General features: G+C 39.9%; 1 protein-coding gene across 1 annotated transcript; it reads left to right on the plus strand.

Annotated features, from left to right (window-relative positions):
- The first annotated feature begins 399 nt into the window (after positions 1-399).
- On the plus strand, positions 400-1,652 carry SPIN3 (spindlin family member 3). Its single transcript, XM_062183653.1, has 2 exons — positions 400-562; positions 858-1,652. The coding sequence occupies exon 2, from the start codon at positions 876-878 to the stop codon at positions 1,650-1,652; it is 777 nt and encodes a 258-aa protein (XP_062039637.1). The 5' UTR covers positions 400-562; positions 858-875.
- The last annotated feature ends 18,174 nt before the right edge of the window (positions 1,653-19,826 follow it).

Raw genomic sequence — 19,826 nt, forward strand, 5'->3', positions numbered from 1 at the left:
GTTTTTGCATAGAAAGAATAACTCCATAAGGGCACGCTGAAACGAAAGGGTGAATTCCTGGAAAATGGAAAGCAAAGGAGGCAGAGGCACTAAATGCATGGAGGAGAAGCCCTCAGGGGTTAGGTGGTGCAGGATCCTGCTCCTCAAGACCAGTGGCACTGGGAGGGGCCCAGGAGCACATCCCAGGCCCGGAGGTGTGGTGCGGTTTGATGGGGGCGGGGGTGCCGCTCAGTGTTTGGCAGGAAGTAGAGGCCTCTCTTCTGGCAGGAAGCTGCGCTAAGGAGAAGAGGGAGGAGACTGCTGCAGTAACTGCGTCTGGTGGAACCCCGATGTGGCAAGAGGGACCGCCGCAGCCGCCGATCGGGAGGAAAGCGCTGGGGACGCTACCGCTTTCCTCTTCGCTAAGCCCCGCCGCCCTCCTAAACTCATTCCTTGCGTCGTCGCCTTACAGCTTTTGCAAGCATCCAACTGGTCGCCTGCTGATCCTCCTTCACCACAGGCTCACAGCTGAGGCAGCGGCGAGGTGTCCGATTTGGGCACGTGAGCCTCTCAATCCGGGACGGTGGGCAATCCGCATCCCCAGGCCAGAATAGTGTTGGACACAAGGCGGGGGGAATGGTCGGATGCCCATTTCTTCCTTTCTAAGTCACAGCTCCCTTGCACTAGCTCAGCGGGAAGGAGCTGGGGAGGAAGGGTACTCCAGGCACACAGCCAGCGTCCTTGATTTTCAGCTTTGCCATATAGCTTTTGGGAAAAATAAGTGTGGGTGTTCAGGGTACTCTGATTAAGACTAAAAGCTCACTGTGTTATGCATTGAATTTATTTATTGTTTTTAATTTCCTTTTCGGTCTGCCTAGTGACTCCTGCTTGCAGGCATGAAGACCCCATTTGGAAAGGCAACTGCAGGGCAGAGATCCAGGACAGGCCCAGAACATACCAGTGTATCTGTTACCGTGATGAAGAAGAAGGTTGCACAAAAGAAGCAAAGGAGCAGACTCACCTCCCAGCCTCGAAGGAATATCGTGGGTTGCAGAATTCAGCATGGATGGAAAGATGGAGATGAACCCCTAACACAGTGGAAGGGAACCGTTCTGGATCAGGTACCTGTTAATCCCTCTCTGTATCTTATCAAATATGATGGATTTGACTGTGTTTATGGATTGGAACTTCACAGAGATGAAAGAGTGTCATCACTTGAAGTCCTTCCCAATAGAGTTGCATCATCTAGAATCAGTGACACACACTTAGCAGAAATCATGATTGGCAAAGCAGTGGAACATATTTTTGAGACAGAGGAAGGTTCCAGAAATGAATGGAGGGGGATGGTCTTAGCTCAGGCACCTGTAATGAGCACATGGTTTTACATTACTTATGAAAAAGACCCTGTATTATACATGTACCAGCTCTTAGATGATTATAAAGATGGTGACCTCCGCGTTCTTCAAGATTCCAGTGATTCTCCTCCAGCAGAGAGGGAGCCAGGAGAAGTTGTAGACAGCCTAGTAGGCAAACAGGTGGAATATGCCAAAGAGGATGGTTCCAAGAGAACGGGCATGGTCATTCATCAAGTAGAAGCAAAACCCTCTGTGTACTTCATCAAATTTGATGATGATTTCCATATCTATGTCTATGATTTGGTAAAAACATCTTAAAGATCATCTTGAAATTTGCTAAGTATGTGAAACTGTAAAATCTGTAGACACAAAATGTTTTCATTGCTTTCCAGTTTGTAAAAACCAATTCCCTTTTTGCACGTTTTTGCTCAGTAAGTTTTGGAAGAAACATTTTTGCCCTTCTTTTCAGCTTTTTCATTGGTTCCTCTCCACAGGAGAATGATTTCACTAAGGGTGAGGTCTAACATTCATTGACCCATACTTTTATCTTGGGTGATGTTAATAGATTAAAGGTAACCTAAACACCTCTCACCTCACTCTTTTTGATACTTGGACCTTCTGCATTCATTGGGTTGTGAAGCTTCCTGAGATATCCTATGTGACTGGCTAGGTAGAGTATTTGCAATCTGAAATCTCCCCATAGATGGCTTCAAAAATCTTAACTTGGAAAGGAGTGGGAAGCCCAATTTGGTCACCTGCCCAAGTTGCATTTTTAATTCTAACTTACTAAAAGCTATGGCTAGAATTTTGCTCCCTTTCTGCTACTTACACCTATTATTACTCAACTGCTTCTGAATCAGAGCAATCACTTTGCATTTTAATATATAAACCTAGGCTGAGTAACCTTACACAATTGATGAGGGCAAGCATTTGAGGACTAAATTTCAAGTGGAGAGATCAAGATTTCTGGTGGAGATGAATTTTGGTGCTCAGAGGCATTAAGAGTTCTCTTGTCTGTAATAGTTCTAGAGATATCTACAGACATAGAGTGGATTTTAACAGATGCAAGCTGCACAGGTAGACTTCAGCACAAGTGGGGTTTGCTAGCCTCATGGAGCATTAAACTTGGCCCCAGCTAGGGTCCTCAGTCATTGGGGCAAAGGCTGGTTTTAACCAGGAGTGACAGGCATGTCCATATCCTCAAATTGAAAAGCAAAAATCTGGAATCCGACTGATACAGATTTCTATCCTGGTCCAAGAGAGACTCTTCTCAAAATTTTAATTAGGTTTTAGTTTTGATTCTTAGCAAACTTCAGAGATACAACATAGGAGGTGAACAGGTTACTTACAAGAAGCAGGAAAGATTGAAAATAGGATTTGCTTATTTGCATAGATGGGAAGACTCATCTATCCTAGTGTCTCAATGGGACTATGAAACATACTCAGTGTTAGATAATCTGTAGGCCTAATGATGTTTTAATGCTGGAATTGGTAGATAAAAATCTAACAGGTTTTTTAAGTGTTCTGTTTTTCAACTCTATTCTCTTTCTTGGTTGGCCCTAAGAAACTCATATGCAAATAAGACTGAACACTATGGCAACAGAAAATTAAGCAAAGGAAGGGATTTTGTATTTTCCATTCTTGGTGGCATTAAGTGAAATTTAACAAAAACCTAGAAAGAAAGCTTGAAAAATTAGTAAGGTTTTGAAGAAGAGTACCTGGCCAAAGCCAATGCTTTCTCATTGGGGTTCTGACATAAACTCTGTTGACAGTAGAAAGTTAATAAGACCTTGAACGTATGCATATTTGGGGCTGGTGCTTATGACAGTACAATCAATCACTTGGGAGATATCTTCCAAATTAGTTTAAGTTCACAGGTCATGGAGTCCAGACTACCGGCACAGAGAGCCTGGCATCATGCTGAGGATAAAACCAAGAAGATATTCTTCTTTTTCCCACATGTTTTTCTGTCTGCTTTCCTTCTTTCTGGTGGCACTAAGTCTCAGCTATGACATTTGACTGACAATAGCAATATGGGTGTGTATTGCCGTAAGCCCTGGAGCATAAATTTGCTTGGGGTAACAGTTCTAGTGTCTGGGAATTAGTGTGCTTTCTCATTTTTTTTTGGATGAGAGGTTGATACCTTAATAATCTATTGTCCTATTGACTCTTTGGACTCTGAAAATATGTGACATGCAATTGTGGGGTTAGAGTAATTCAGCTCCTGAGGTCCTGAAGGAACTACACCCAATCAAGAGGAAGACAGCCCAGGCTGCAGCTGCTGAAGGATTCCCACTCATATTTATCCAGACATCTTTGTGAGATCTATATGGCTGAAATGAGAAAAACAAGAAATTAAGAAAGGCAAAATTTTGGACATTAATTCCTTTGGACTTTAATAGAAATTTAATTTGGAGCATTAATTTAATGGTTGGGGAGGGTGCTGTAGAGTTCAAATTAAGGCATTTTCATTACGTTGTTGACATTGTATTATCTGCACTATTTAATGCTGTTTTCTGAGGTCATTTTATAATTTTTGTAAGCTATGTCAGGTAGTATGGCTAGACATAATTGTAAATTTTAGAGATAAAATAGTGAGTGGATTTTTAGATGTAGCCTTGGAGTTAATTTAATTCCTGCCCTATGGTGACCCATTTCAGAGGCTCTCAAGGACTTAACTAGAATTGCTCACCAATTTTACACCGATGGTAGCAGAACTTTCCTAAGAAAGGTGTTTCTGGTCTGTCCCTAGAAGGAGACAGCCAAGCTACATCCCTGTTTGTTGACCAGAGCCCGGAGTGTTAACTACTGTGGCTTAAAAGGACAAAAATGTCTAAAAGTGTGATGAAGTCTATCCTCTGCCTCTCTCCATGTTCCTGACTCAAGAAAATAAAAGAATTTTACCTCTCAAAAATATTTGGAAGAAAATTTCTACCCATAACCTCTTAATATTTATTTTGTTATGGGGGGAGGAGTAAGTCTAATGAGACTGAGTAAAGGGTTATAAAGGATAGGGAGCTTATGTTCTTCTTGGCTCTTCAACTCATTCCTCACAGCAAAGTATGGGAAAAACTTCAGTCTTTCAGTACATGGCTGGGCAAACGTTTGCTCAGTAGACCTAACTTTCTGCTTGAGGAAGGGAATCCCAAGTCTTTAGATTTGGGGTAGAAGTTCGCTTTAGCCACAGGTCCAAGCTGTGTTCTCTGATCTAGCTCTATCAACAATAAAGCTAGTATCTATTTTTATTATTTTAATATGTAAATTGGCTTTTAGAAAAAAATAGCGTAGGTCTATGGTAAAAGTCAAACAATACAAAAGGATATATTCCTAATTCCCACCCCTGGCCTCAGTCCTCTAGTCCTAATTTCCAAAGGTAACCACTGTTACCAGTTACTTTTGTATCCTTCCAAAGATATTCTATGTATTTACAAGCGTATTGTGTGTGAGTATGTGTGTGTATCAGTTTAAAAAAACACACAAATGGTGGTATAGTATACATGCTGTTCTGATATTTGCTTTTTTTCACTAAATAACATATTAAAGCTCATATTTTAATCCCTATTTGATTCCTGTGTATATTTTTTAGTTGGTTCAGAATCTGGAAGGGAAGGAGATGTGACTAATTCAAACCTTCAAGCCCTAACCCAGATTAATGCAAATTCATATGACCCTACGAACCCACAATTTTGGCCAGCCAAGTTTTTTGAATAGTAGAATATGAGATATATGTAAACATGATATATTTTGTGGGAGTAACTCCTTTAAAGAGGCCAGTATATTTTTATTGAGGGAAGTTAAAGGAATAATCAACTTTACATTGAAACTGTGGGAAAAGTTAAGATGATATAAACAGTAATCTAAAAATTAAATGAACAATGTTTTTTTCTATTTAAACTTGAATTCACATCTGTTTTGTGCAAATTTATGCCAATAGATTTGAGTTGCTGTTTCTGTGAAAACTTCCCTCAATGTAACAGGAACCCAAACAAGTTGAAACAGTTACCAAAATTAATTGATTCATATAACTGAAAAAAGAAAAAGAAAAATCTGGAAGTCAGATGGATGGGTTTCAGGCACAGTGCCTGTGACTCTTTAGGTTGCTTCCTCTGTATGTCAGTTTCATTCTCAGCCTGCCTTTCCTTATGGTACTAAACTGTACCAGTAGTTCTAAGCTGCAACAATTCCAGCCTGGAAAAAGATAGATAATCTCTGTCCTGTGATGTATTCTGAGCTGGCTAAGGTCACATACCTGGACCTCTGCAGTTTAATGGATGAAATACACTGATTATTCAAGTCATTGTTCCATTTGTGGACCCTGGGGTGTATCTCCCTAGTACCAAATGTATTTTAGATAAAACCAAGGGCTTTTGGGGAGCAGTCCCAAATGTCTATTATTGCTTCTTTCTTTGAGTACCTATGATCCATGGACACTTTTCTTACCACATATACATTTTTTAAAATATCTACACATATATGTGTTGAGTTTATATTCCCAAAAAGGAAAAGACCTAAAGTATCCAGTTACTGAACTTAGCATTAAGTTCAGGATCTCTAGTTGATATGTGTCCATCTTTTAATCCATTTTCTGGCCTTTCTTAAATTATAAACTGTTCTTCACCTCAACATACCAAATCTGAACTAGTGTTGAGATAAACAGAAATCTGATAAAAACTATTTGTAAAGTGGAGGAAATAGGAACCAATACACAGAAGTTTCTGGTAGAAAGCAAATACCATGCCCTGTTACACAAAGACTCCATATCTTGGCAATTGATTGAATCATCTAGTCAGAGCCTTGTTGTTTTCTGGGAAGGTCTCTCTTGGAGGTATATCTTGACCAATAACAGTATTTTACTGTTGTTGTCCATGACTAGAGTTTATTCAGTACAGTAGTCCTCAAACTTTAGCACATACTGTAATCACCTGGAGAATTTGTTAAAATAAAGATTTCGAGGGCACACCAACACAGATTCTCATTTAATAGGTCTAGAGTGGGGTGCAAGAATTTATAAAATTTATCATGTATAATAATTTCTCACCTGAGATTGCTGTTGGTCCTGGAACTGCACATTGAAAATCATTGACTTGTAGGTGGTAATTGAGTAAAGCCGAAGTCATTGTTTCCTAAATTTACCTGAAGCAAAGATTCACCTGTAGTGCTTCTTTAAAACAGATTTCTGAGCCCTATCTTCAAAATGTCTGAAGAGGCACCTGGGGAAGCTATACCAGACAGTCTAGGTGATTTTTACCATCACTAATGATTAGGAAACAGTGAATAGTAAGAGAAATCAGGCTTGCCCCCAATCTTAACTCCTTACAAGTCTTTCATCTCCTTGTCTTTGTTCTCACTAATCTTAGTTTGGGGTGAAGAACTTGGCTTTTCTAATCTTGTAAAATTCCAAAATACCCACGTCTTTCAACTAGAATTTCAGAAAACCAGTGAAAGTTAAAGTTACATTTTCTTCCCTCAGTGTTTTAGGAAATGCCTGTTTCCATGAGGAATATCATATCATTTAACTTGACCTAGGAAATACAGATCTGAGGACCACATTATCTCTAGACAACATGAAATAGGAGAAAGAAATGATGATGTCAACTCACTGAACATTAATTCTAGGTTCCATATTGGGCTAGTCACTTAAATCTTTCTAAGCCTGTTTCTTCATTATGATTGTGGGAATAGAAAACCTAAATAGACCAATAACCAAGATGAAGGTTGAATCAGTAACAAGGACCCTCCCATCAAAAGTCCAACAAAGAACTAAATGAGAAACTATATCCTTAGCACATAACATTATGCTGCACAGGTACTTAACAAAGATTAATTCCCAAGAGGGCAGAGCCCATGTCATTTTGGTTAAACCATATGTTTAGTAATGACATTTAACTACTGAATATAGTTCCAGAAATTCTGTTTTTAAAATGTGAAAAGAATTATTTAAATAATTCTTCAGGTCAAATGAAAGAGCTCTGTGAGTGAGATCCCAGTGGAAAGAACGGGGCCATCAAAGAAGGAGGTACCTTTCTCTGAAGGGAGGAGAGAACCTCCACTTTGACTATGACCCTATCGGAATAAGATCAAAGTCAGCAAACTCTAAAGGCTTCCATAGCCCTGGCAACTCATGACTAGAGCCTAGGGAGATTACTGACGCCATGAACAGGAGTGTCAAATTGTTAAGTCAGCAACAGGAGTCACTGTGTACTTACATCCCATGTGGGATCTGTCCTTAATGTGTTATCTAATGTGCAGTGTGCTGTAACTAGTACTGAAACAGTATTTTTACACTTTGTGTTTCTGCGTGGGTACATACTGATGTGATCTTTACTAATTATATACTGAATTGATCTTCTGTATATAAAGATAATTGGAAATGAAAAAAAAAACCCTGGTGTTAAATTGGAAATGGCATAGAAAATTAATTAATTTTTTTAAAAAAATATTATGTAGGATCTCTGTCTTTAATGTGCTGTACACTCTTATTTAATGCTATAACTAGTACTCCAACAGTATTTTTTTTTTTCACTATGTGTTGCTATATGGGGGCAAACTGTTGAAATCGTTACCTAATATATACTAAACTGATCTTCTGTATATAAAGAGAATTGAAAATGAATCATGATGTGATTGGAAGGGGAGAGGGAGCGGGAAAGGGGAGGGTTGTGGGTGGGAGGGAAGTTTTGGGAGGGGGAAGCCATTGTAACCCATAAGCTGTGCTTTGGAAATTTATATTCATTAAATAAAAGTTTAATTTAAAAAAAAATAATTCTTCAGGTCTACATGGCTCTTTCCTTTCCTGTTAAAAGAGATTGCGGGCCAGCGCCATGGCTCACTTGGTTAATCCTCCGCCTGTGGTACCGGCATCCCATATGGGCGCTGGGTTCCAGTCCCAGCTGCTCCTCTTCAGTCCAGCTTTCTCCTGTGGCCAGGGAAGGCAGTGGAGGATGGCCCAAGTGCTTGGGCCCCTACATCTGCATGGGGAGACCAGAAAGAAGCATCTGACTCCTGGATTCGGATCAGTGCAACCCCATCCGTAGCACCCATTTGGGGAGTGAACCAACGGAAGGAAGACCTTTCTCTCTCTCTCTCTCTCTCTCACTGTCTATAACTCTACCTGTCAAATAAATAAAAATAAAAAAAATAAAAGAGATTGCTTTCCCAGAGAATTCATTAATTTTCATAGTATTCCTGGGTGGTTAGAAGATCAGAGTATTATTCTGTTTTGAAATTCAATCATCTGTTTATTCCAACTACTTTTTGATGGATTTTGCAAGTACTAATGAAGGAGACAGTTACTGTTCTTAATCTCAAGGAGCTAAGATTCTTATGGGGAAGAGGGACAAAGGCCACAAAGATGTATACAGATAACCTACATAATTTCGAAGGATGGCAAATTGTATGAAGTAAACAAATCAGAGCAATGAAACAGAGATTGATTGAAATGAGGGAGATACTTTAGCTAGGGGTTGTCTGGGAAAGGACTGAGTGCATATTTGAGCAAATAACTGAGTGAAAGTATGACAGTCCTTTGAAAGTCAGAGGTAGAGAAAGAGAGAGAGGGTGAGCAAGTGCCGCCATCTGCCGGCTCACTCTCCAAATGGCAACAATGACCATGGCTGAACTAGGAGCTAGCAGCTCCATCCAGGTCTCCCACGTCGGGGGCAGGGGCCCAAAGACTTGGGCCATCTTCTGCTGCTCTTCTCAGACCATTAACAAGGAGCTGGATAGGAGCCAAGACTCAAACTGGTGCCCATCTGGGATGCCGGTGTCACAGTGTCAGCTTTACACAGTATGCCAGTCCTGTTCTTATAGATTAGAATTGTGGCTGAAAAAAGGTGCATGTTTAGTTTGTGTCCAAGTTCCTGGTTGATCAATGTTACTTGTAACCTTCCTCTGGTTGGTTGATGATGTCATATTCATTAAGGAATTTATGATGACCAGGTAGGCTTCAATTCATCTTGGGGAGGAGGTGTGTATTACGTGTAGGTTGTAGTTATATTCAGATCTGGAAGTTCCCTTCCAGGACCTGGAATTCCCCTAAACAAATCCCTCCTGACAAGCTGTTTAATAATGTATTTACACTGAGACCTATACCCCATGATTCTTTTCTGCTGTTCGGTACAGCTAACATCATCTCTCTGTTGCTTTTCTAGTATTTTTGGAGGTCAAAGAATATTACAGAGCATAAGATAGTGTTTTTTTTTTTAATAATTTTTTTGGAATTATATTTTTTATTTTTTTATTTTTGACAGGCAGAGTGGACAGTGAGAGAGAGAGAGAGACAGAGGGAAAGGTCTTCCTTTGCCGTTGGTTCACCCTCCAATGGCCGCCGCGGCCGGCGCGCTGCAGCCGGCGCACCGCGCTGATCCGAAGCCAGGAGCCAGGTGCTTCTCCTGCTCTCCCATGGGGTGCAGGGCCCAAGCACTTGGGCCATCCTCCACTGCACTCCTGGGCCACAGCAGAGAGCTGGCCTGGAAGAGGGACAACCGGGACAGAATCCGGTGCCCCGACCAGGACTAGAACCCGGTGTGCCGGGGCCACAGGCGGAGGATTAGCCTGTTGAGCCATGGCGCCAGTCAAGATAGTGTGTTTTTAATCATTATCTTGAATCTTGACAATAAATGAAAGGTCTAGGAGCTCACTGATTAAATGGAAATGGGTCAAATTTCCTTCCTTACCCTAAATTCACAAAGTAGATGCATAGCATAGAGTTAAAATTTAAGCCTACATAATATGCAATGAATGTGTGTACCTATTTTTCTGGTTATATTGCCAAGCATACACTAGAAGACATTTGCTCCATTTTGTTTATATCATTTGTCGCTTAAAGGTGTTGGCATAGCAATAGTATTTGTTGAACACCTATTATGTACCAATCACATCTTAATCTTCATAAGACACTGGAAACTAAGTGTTCCTAGTTCCATTTTACAAATGAGTAAATCAAGCTTAAATAAATAAAAGAAGAGTCACAGAGTCAGTAAGATTTCTGGACATGAACCTAGGTCTCTTGATTCCAAGTAATCCTCTCATCATTATTTTCTAGCAATATTTTCATGATGAAATGGGAAAGAAGCAGGAGCACTAAGGGACAAATCAAAGTAAATCATAGCTGACATCTTCTACACAACTTGTTCATATTCTCCCTTCCCCATCACCCTCCCTCAACATGCACTTTGTTTCTACTGTTAAATCCACTTATTTAATCATTTGTTCAACAAATTTATTTAACCCCTGCTTTGTTCCAGACACTGTACCTAGGCACTTGGGATTCATGTTAACAAAACAGTTCATGATGCCTGCCTCATGTGACTTACATTCAAGCAAACAGAGGTTATAATAAATAATAACTATAATAAGTAAGTAAATTATTTGGGATGTCAAAAACATGATAACTGTATGCATAAAAGGAAAACAGGATTTTATGGAAATAATAACAATTGAGTAAATAAATGAATGAAAAGATTTAGCCAATCGTATATCTAGAACTACTCAAGAACATGTCCTTGGGTAGCCATGTTCATAGACCATGAAGGAGGCTGGTTTGGCTGGTGTCATATGGGTGAGGGGAAACATAGTAGAAGTCATAGAAGAAATAAAAGGCCAAATTATGTAAGGCCATGTAAAGCATTGTAGGGATTTTGGCATTTACTCAGTATAAAATGGGGAGCCTTTCACAGATTGAGTTCTCCTGGAAACAAACCCTGGAACAAAATTAATCCTGCATACATTTTATTAGGCAGTCACTTTGGGGTCAGTACTTGTGGAAGAAATGGGGGAAAAAAGCAGAAGTGTCTAGGGAGAAATCAAGTTCTCAAAAAGATTCAATGATAGCATCAGCCATGAACACAGAAAGCTCTGGAGCTAGAATGGCACTTAAGGATTGAAGCAAGATTGACAAGCTTGTAAATCCCTAGAATGATGAATTGCTGCAAGTGAGATGCCCCAGGAAGGAAGGTGACAAAGCAACTAAAGCAATTCCTAGTGCGTATGACAGCTGAAGCAGGGTAATGAGTCTGTCATTTAAGAAGAACTTGGGTGTTGCCTCTCCATGTTCACAAAACCATTGCAGATTTTGAACAGAGAACTGAGCTAACTTAATTTTTAAAGGAACTCTGCTCTTCAGAACATAGGCCATAGTGGGAAAAGTGTGGAAGCCAAGGGACTAGTTGAGATATTGTTGTATCCAGTGTTTGAGATGATATCTAAGTGGTAACAATGGATGTGGTGAGAGTTATTTGGATTTGGGATATATTTTCAAGGAATAGCTAACAGGATTTTCTCACAGAAATGGAATATAAGAGAAATACAAAAGTCATATATGGCTCCAAGATTTTTGTATTAAACAACTGGAAAGATGGAGTGGCTTTTGACAGAGATATGGAAGCCTGGGTGTAGAGAGGAAATCAGGATTTCATTTTCAGACAAATTAAGTGTAAAGGTATTTATAGGATACAAGTGGAGTTGTTGAGCAATTATTGGATAGATGAGTTGTATTTAAGTGAGGAAGTCTGACTGAGCTAGATACATAAATTTTGGGATTTCTTTATGTAAATAACATTTTGGAACTCTATGAGATCACCTTTAGGAGTGGGTGCACATACAGAAGAGCAGATGACCGTGGATAGAGACATAGATCATGAAGAGATCAGAGGTGGGCATTTGACACAGTGATTAAGACACCACTTGTAGGAGGGCATCGTGGTACAGCAGGTTAAGCTGACACTTATAATGCCCCACAACTCATGTTGGAGTGTTGATTAAAGTCCTGGCCACTGTGCTTCTGATTCAGTTTCCTGCAGCTTGGGACCCTGCCACCAACTTGAGAGACCTAGCTCAAGTTTCAGAATCCCGGCTTCTGCCTGGCCCAGTCCCAGCTATTGCAGGCATTTGAGGACTGAACCAGCAGATGGAAGATTCTCTCTCTCTCTCTCTCTCTCTCTCTCTCTGAAATGAAAATAAACAAACATTATTTTTAAAATACACCATTGGTACACCCATATCCCACATCTCATACCAGAGTGCCTGGGTTCGAGTTCCAGCTCCACTCCGATTCCAGCTTCCTGCTAATGCACATCCTGGAAGACAGCAGTGATTACTTAAGGAGATGAGTTCCTGTCATCCATGTAGAATGCAAGGACTGGGCTTCTGGCTCCTGACTTCAACCTTGCCTGTAACATACAGACATTTGAGAAACGAACTATCAGATGGAAAATTTCTTTTTCTTTCTCTCTCTTTTTCCTTCCCTCCCTCCAATAAATATAATAAGCAAATAAATTTTTAAAAAGATATCAGTGAGAAGAGGAGACAGAAATAACAAGAGACTATGAAATCATCCCCAGTGAGGTAAGAGGTAAACAAAGACTGGTATCCTAGAATTCCTTCCATCTTAGCCACACTTTTTCGCCTAAATCTCTTTCTGACATAGTCTTAACATTCAATCTCAAATATTATCTCCTCCAAGATGCTTTTTTTGCTTTTCAACTCCTTTGAATAAACTACCCGCCACCAAGAACCCATGCATGACATTCTTTTCATTATATCAAAAATAATGCGTCCACCGGTCTGAGCACCCTCAAGTCAATCCTGCCTCAGACACTTCTAATCCTGGAAAGATTTGAGGGATAATGTTGTTTCCCTCAACTCACCCATATGTTATGAATGAGAGCATCAGACTAACATCAAACACCTAGAAGGTAAGAGGTTTATTTTTTATGTTCTGTCTCCACCCCATAGCAGCAGAAAGCAAATGAGGCAGATGGAGTGTCACAGAAGAATACCTTAGTCTGGCGGGGGTGGGTGGGGAGATGGAAGGTGGACTGCCAAAAGCCTAGCTCAAAACTTATCTAACTAAACACAAAGAATGAAGTCAGAGCCAGTGAAAGGCGAGCCCTTAATTCACCTAGGGTCCTATTATATCTGTCTTTTATATTGCATTCACACAGCCAAGCACTACTTAGACATTATCATTCAGTGATATGGCTTTTCCTAGTAGTATTTAGTTATGGAACACAGAATATTTCTGGTGCACATGGCCTCAGCAGAGTCAGTAGTCACCTAATCTTCCCCATGCCCATCAGGCATAGTATTTGATCTTGCAGTCTTTGTCCACCCCACCCACCCAGATCTACTGAATGCATCAATTCCCATGAATATTTGATTCATTCCATGGATATGTGTTGATTTGCTATTTGCTGCAGAGCTGGGCCCATCTGAATCCAGGAGCCAGGAGCTTCTTCCAGGTCTCCCAAGAGAGTGCAGGGGCACAAGCACTTGAGCCATGGTCTTCTGCTTTCCCAGGCTATTAGCAGAAAGCAAAATGAGAAGTGGAGCAGCTGGGACTTGAACCAGCACCCATATGGAATGCTGGCACCCCGGGTGGCAACTTTATCTTCTACAGCACAGCACTGGCCTCTATTTGCTGTTTTTGATTTCCATGGAAATATTCCTTGACTATGGGATCTCCCATCCATGAACACGAGTAGATAAATCATTGTACACACAATGTCAGATTCAGTCACTCACACAATAATTCAAATGACTCATGGTCCACTCTTTTCCAGAACCACTCAAGACAAGATTCTTGTGATGTTTTTGATTCCTCTGTGTGAGACTGTGACTGTTTCTTATGAGAGTCCATTCTGTATGTAAGAGAAAATTGAAGAACAGTAAAGGTAAAAAGCCCCATAGTTTTCTAATCCTAACCTTCTTTTTTTTTTAAAAAAAAAAGTATTTTATTTATTTGAAAGGCAACATTAACAGAGAGAGAAGGGAGAGACAGACAGATATTCCATCTGCTGGTTCTCTCTTTAAATAAGGCACAACAACTGGGCCTGAGCCATGATAAAACTAGGATTCTGGAACTCCATTCAAGTCTCCCTCATGGCTGCTAGGCTCAAGCATTTGGGTCATCCTCCGCTGCCTTCTGAAGCACATTAGCAGTGAGCTAGATCAGAAGTGTAGCAATGGGACTTGAACCGGCACCCACATGGGATTACAGCATCACAGGCAATGGCTTAACCTGATGTGGCACAACACCAGCCCCTAATCCTAGTCTCTTGTCCCATCTTTCCATCTTCCTTCTGCTTAACTTACTAACTCACTAAAATATAAATAACCTGTGCATAAGAGAACCACCAGCTAAAGGGCATGAAAAGAACAAATATTCCAAGGTTGATTATGTTGAAAGTATTACCCTGGACAAGGAAAGATGGACATTGGAATGAATTTTAACATGATCAGTATTCCATTGAAATTGATTATTCCTCTTAAAGTGCATAGTGTCATAGAATGGAAAAAAAATGTAACTTGTAATTTTGCATGAAGAATTGGGCTATAATACATACTTTGCCTGGAAAAAAAACCATCCCTTCAGCCTGTCATTCAAGGCTTGTTATGACCTGGATCCTTCCTCCTTTTTCAGTTTTACTAGTTATTGCTCCTTAATTATATATTTCTAGTTGCTGCTAGTTACATTCCAGACCACTTACCTCAATGGTCCAAGTTGTTTCAAGTCTCTTGGCTTTTGCACTTGTTTCTCCTGTCTGGAATGCATCTCCTCCCACTACATGTATTTTTCAGGACTCATTTAAAAATTTCATCACTGAAGTTTTTCCTTAACACCCTCACTTCACCAGTTGCCTCTTCCTTTGTACTCACATAGCTTCCATTCCTCTGTTATAATAGTTACTGCTGCTTCCTCACTTCCTCCCCCAAATGACATCTCTTCAGATGCAACGGCTGTGTGGTCTGATTCCCTCTCTATATCTTAGACATTGCTGAGCACATGAAGGACATTAAGAAGTGTTTTTTGACAAACTGGCTAGCTGAGAGAGGTGATTCAGACCCTGGGTCATTTCCTCCTAAAACAAGAAGAAAGTGATTTGCCTTATCAGTCCACAGAAGAACAGAAGAGGAAAAAAGTTGAGGTGAAATTAAAAATCTTAATGGTCATTCTCTGACAATACTACAATTGCAGGCCAGAAGTTTGCCTCTCTTTTCACTCAAGAAGAAATGGAGAAGTAGTATATCTCTCAGGTCCCACAGCCAATCAGCAATGGGCTGAAACTCCAGTCTTGGACTCCTGATATCAGACCCTAAATGTTGTGCACCAGCCTCCATGAATATGAGCAGGAATTGTAGTTCAAGTCTGACCTGGATGCACTCCAGGTAAAAGATTTTCACCATATGTTACTTGTAGCCCTAAGGATGCTCAGCTATGATCATGGGTGATCTATGGGCAAGCTCATTTAAGCTAAGAAAATGTCACAAATAGAACAAGGTTCCTCTTGATGCCAAGCATCTATCCCTGGCCACCCTTGAGATGACAATTTTCCTCATCTGTCACTGAGTTGAACAAACCAAGGAGAGAGCAACAGATTGTGGGGATCCTTCTTGCTCCACTTTTACAGGTTATCGCCTAGAAGACATTAAAGAAATCAGTCAGTTTCTCTTCTCCTTGAACTTACCAATTCTTGAAACAAAATTAAAGGCATGAGGAAGTAATGGCGAGAAGTGGCAGCCATGTGCCATGCACCTCATTGGCTTTTATGCTATTCTAATTGTATCATGAGGAAATAAATACTTGTGAGGTGAATGGGATGTGTAAGTATGGAAAAAGCTATTAAAGAGGCAGATATTTGGCCTAGCAGTTAAGATACCACTTGAGATGCCTGCATACCATGTCAGAGTGTCAATTCCTGGCTGCACTCCCAATTCCAGCTTCATGCTAATGCACACTGTGGGAGGCAGCAGATTATTGCTGAAGTGCTTGGGTTCCTGTTGTCCATATGGGGGATCCAGATGGAGTTGCAGGCTCCTGGCTTTAGCATGGCCCACACAAACTATTGTAGGCATTTAGGGAGTGAACCAATAAATGGGAGATCTCTGTTTCTCTGTTTGTTCTCTTTCATTCTTTTTGTCTTTCTACCTTTAAAATAGATAAAGTAATTTTTTAATTTGATGGTATAAATCAGAGAATGAATGTTATTATTGTAAATAAAATTCAGATAAGAAATAAGTGTAAAAGTCAGAAACCAGTTAAATATCTGCAGTTGTTATAGCTATAAATTATGCTTTTCTGTGTCACTGTAAGAATTATAAGAGACTTTAGAACTGTAATTTGAGGATTTGATGTTCAGGAACTTTATTCCTATTGGTAGTTAAAGTTCACATTAACAGCAGCTTAAACTTGGACCTGTAACCGGACACCTTTGAGAGTATATGGAGAAGGTATGCATGAAAAGGAAGGCACTACCATAGAAAACCAAATCACAAACAAGAAAGAAAACTGTCCTCCTGATTGTTCCATTTGAATCTGTGAATTTAAAGGTGCTTTAGGCCATTTCTCCCCTTTTTTCTTCTTAGTATTGTTAGCCAATATGTTGTTTTAATTTTCTGTCACAAACAAAAATCTTTTGACTAATATGTTACCATTTTGTTTTCTCTCTTTCCCTGTCACATTCTGTACCAGTAGGGAAAATGCCAACTAACTGATTAGATATATAGTCCTTTGTTAACAGGGTACATGGAAATGAGGGCTGTACACATAGGCAAACAAGGATCCATGGTGAGTACAGAACAATAAAAGATCAGAGCTTTGTGAATCTTGGAGATTATCTTCTACACTTTCTCCTTTGTTAGAGTATGAAATAGGTCATGAGAGGGGAAAAGATTTAAAGCAACAATAAGATCCTAAAGAAGTAAAACCTCAAACCAATACTTCCTGATTGTTGGTGTTTTCTCAACTTTTTCACAGAAGACAAAATGTTAAAGATAGATTTGTAGACCTTATTTTTATCCCTACCCATTTTTACTTTGCACTTAACTACAGTTGATTCTTCATGCTGTATTTTTTTATTTCATAAGTATCATATATGTGTGTGTAGTTTTTGAAATATCTTTGAATTTTTTACCCATATGATGTGCATGTCGATCATTTTTATACCCTGTTTTTTACTTATTATTTTTTCAACATTTCCATGTGGTTAACATTCCATTATGTGGCTATACAACAACATATTTATATATTACCAAAAGATAGTTTTTTTATATAATGGTCAGTTTGGGGATTTTTTTAGTTTTTGTTATATAATATTCTTACACATGTCTCCTTGTATACATAAATTTCTCTAATGCAAATGTGTAAAATTGCTAGGTCATAGGGTAGGCACAGCTTCATTTTTATTATAGTAGCAAGCGTCTCTTTAAGATAGTTACATAGGTGTGTCAAGTGGAACCAGTGTCTGCTCTGAGTATTTCACAAGATATGATGAGGATCCAAGCAGAACAAGTGTGGAAACACTTGTGAAGTGTTCAGTAGTCCTGTGCCATGAATCATCAGGGGGAAAATTTTAGTCAGTGTGCGAACATCTGTGCCCCTAACAATTATCATAGGATAAATGTCAACCATTCTTATGAATGAGTTTCTAATAGTCTCTTCCAAGAGAATCAGCAAAAACAATTACGTTAAACTATTTCAAATTATTGTGAGGACTTTAAATATGATACAAATATAAGGGGGAAAATTTCCTATTTAATATAGTTGGAAGAGAAATACTAACATCAGCTTCTGAGCAGAAAACTAGCCCTATTCAAATTCAAAAGGCTAATTACAGACTTAACAAATTTTAATATGGTTTTGAATATTTTCACAGAACACTAACACAACTCCTTATTTCCAAGAAGAATGTAGAAAAGTCAACTACATGTTCACAATTTAATCCACATTTAGTTATATTTTTCTGCTTAAAAGGACACTAATTATAAAGCAGAGCCAGCGCCGCGGCTCAATAGGCTAACCCTCGTCCTGCGGTGCTGGCACCCTGGGTTCTAGTCCCGATCGGGGCGCTGGATTATGTCCCAGTTGTTCCTCTTCCAGTCCAGCTCTCTGCTGTGGCCTGGGAGTGCAGTGGAGGATGGCCCAAGTGCTTGGGCCCTGCACCCGCATGGGAGACCAGGAGAAGCACCTGGCTCCTGGCTTCGGATCAGCGCAGTGCGCCAGCCACAGCGCGCCAGCCGTAGCAGCCATTGGAGGGTGAATCAACGGCAAAGGAAGACCTTTCTCGCTGTCTCTCTCTCTCACTGTTCACTCTGCCTGTTCAAAAAAAAGCAAACCAAAGCAAAGCAGAGCAAGGGGCTGGCGCTGTGGCTCACTTGGTTAATCCTCGGGCTGCGGCACCGGCATCTCATTTGGGCAACGGGTTCTGGTCCCGGTTGCTCCTCTTCCAGTCCAGCTCTCTGCTGTGGCCTGGGAGGGCAGTGGAGGATGGCTCAAGTTCTTTGGTTCCTGCACCTGCATGGGAGACCAGGAAGAAGCACGTGGGGGCCATTTGGGGAGTGAAGCAACGGAAGGAAGACCTTTCTCTCTGTCTCTGTCTCTGTCTCTGTCTCTCTCTCTCTCTCTCTCTCTCTCACTGTCTATAACTCTACCTGTCAAATAAAAAAAAAAAGAAAAGAAAAGCAGAGCAAAACAAAAGAGATCTTTCCTAAATATTGGTTGTATTTTTGGTTGGTTGATTATTTTGATGCACTTTCCCTTTTTTTGGGTTTGGTTTTTGGGTTAAGATGATAACTACTTTGTGATGTCTCATCCACTCTTATTTCCCACCTAATGATCCATGATATTCTAGGGGACATCAGTGATTATTTTGCCTTACTTTGGCAGAAATTTCTATCAACTGTCATTGTGCATAGGGCTTGACTAAGAAACTCTTGTCAACCGATATATATTTAGACAAAATGACAAAAATTGGACCAACCTGGAAAAAACTAAAATTATGTTTGTAAAAGTGCAGTTAGGTTTTGTAGACTGAGTAGGACTCCCACATAGCTAGAGATAAGCACAAGACAGAGGATGATCAAGTTTCAAATCTATGTTGAGTTTATTCTAACATTGTAATCTAAAAGGGGTTTTCCCTAAAGAATTAAGAGGTTTGAAATCTATTTTTCAGAAAGAAGAGAAAATATTGATGATTTTTAACAGAGTGACAATAGGGTCAGATGCATGTTTTCAAAGGTCCAGCAGAATTATGAAGTATAGATTAGGGCTGGAGTGGCTAGAGGCTAGGAAATAAACCTATATCAAGAGTCCACATAAAATCATATGGAACTCACAAAGCCGTTTCCTCAAAAGTAAAAGTGCTTCATATTTTACAATTTTCAGATGAGTTATCCGTAGTATTATTACCCCACATGCACTCATGAGCAGGTCCTCGGGTTATTCTATTCTAATCTTGACATGGTAGCATGTTTCAACTTCTGGTGATGCTGATCCTCGGATAATTATCTCTGCTTGGAGAAACTTTTATCCATGTGTGACTGCTATGAAACCAAAACTATGGCTTCTTTTTTAATTAAATCCTAAGAGTGGGCACACTCTTACATTTTATGAAATTTTACTGAAAGTTTAGGAGTATTAGAAGGAAAATGTTACACTGAATATAAACTATTCAGGCATTGAACCATCCTATTTTTTTAAAGATTTTATTTGAGATG

Source organism: Lepus europaeus, chromosome X, assembly GCF_033115175.1.
Source record: "Lepus europaeus isolate LE1 chromosome X, mLepTim1.pri, whole genome shotgun sequence".
Classification (NCBI taxonomy): Eukaryota; Metazoa; Chordata; class Mammalia; order Lagomorpha; family Leporidae; genus Lepus; species Lepus europaeus.

Excerpts from the sequence above, each read along its gene's own strand:
- SPIN3 (XM_062183653.1), top strand. The coding sequence starts at position 876 with ATGAAGACCCCATTTGGAAAGGCAACTGCAGGGCAGAGATCCAGGACA.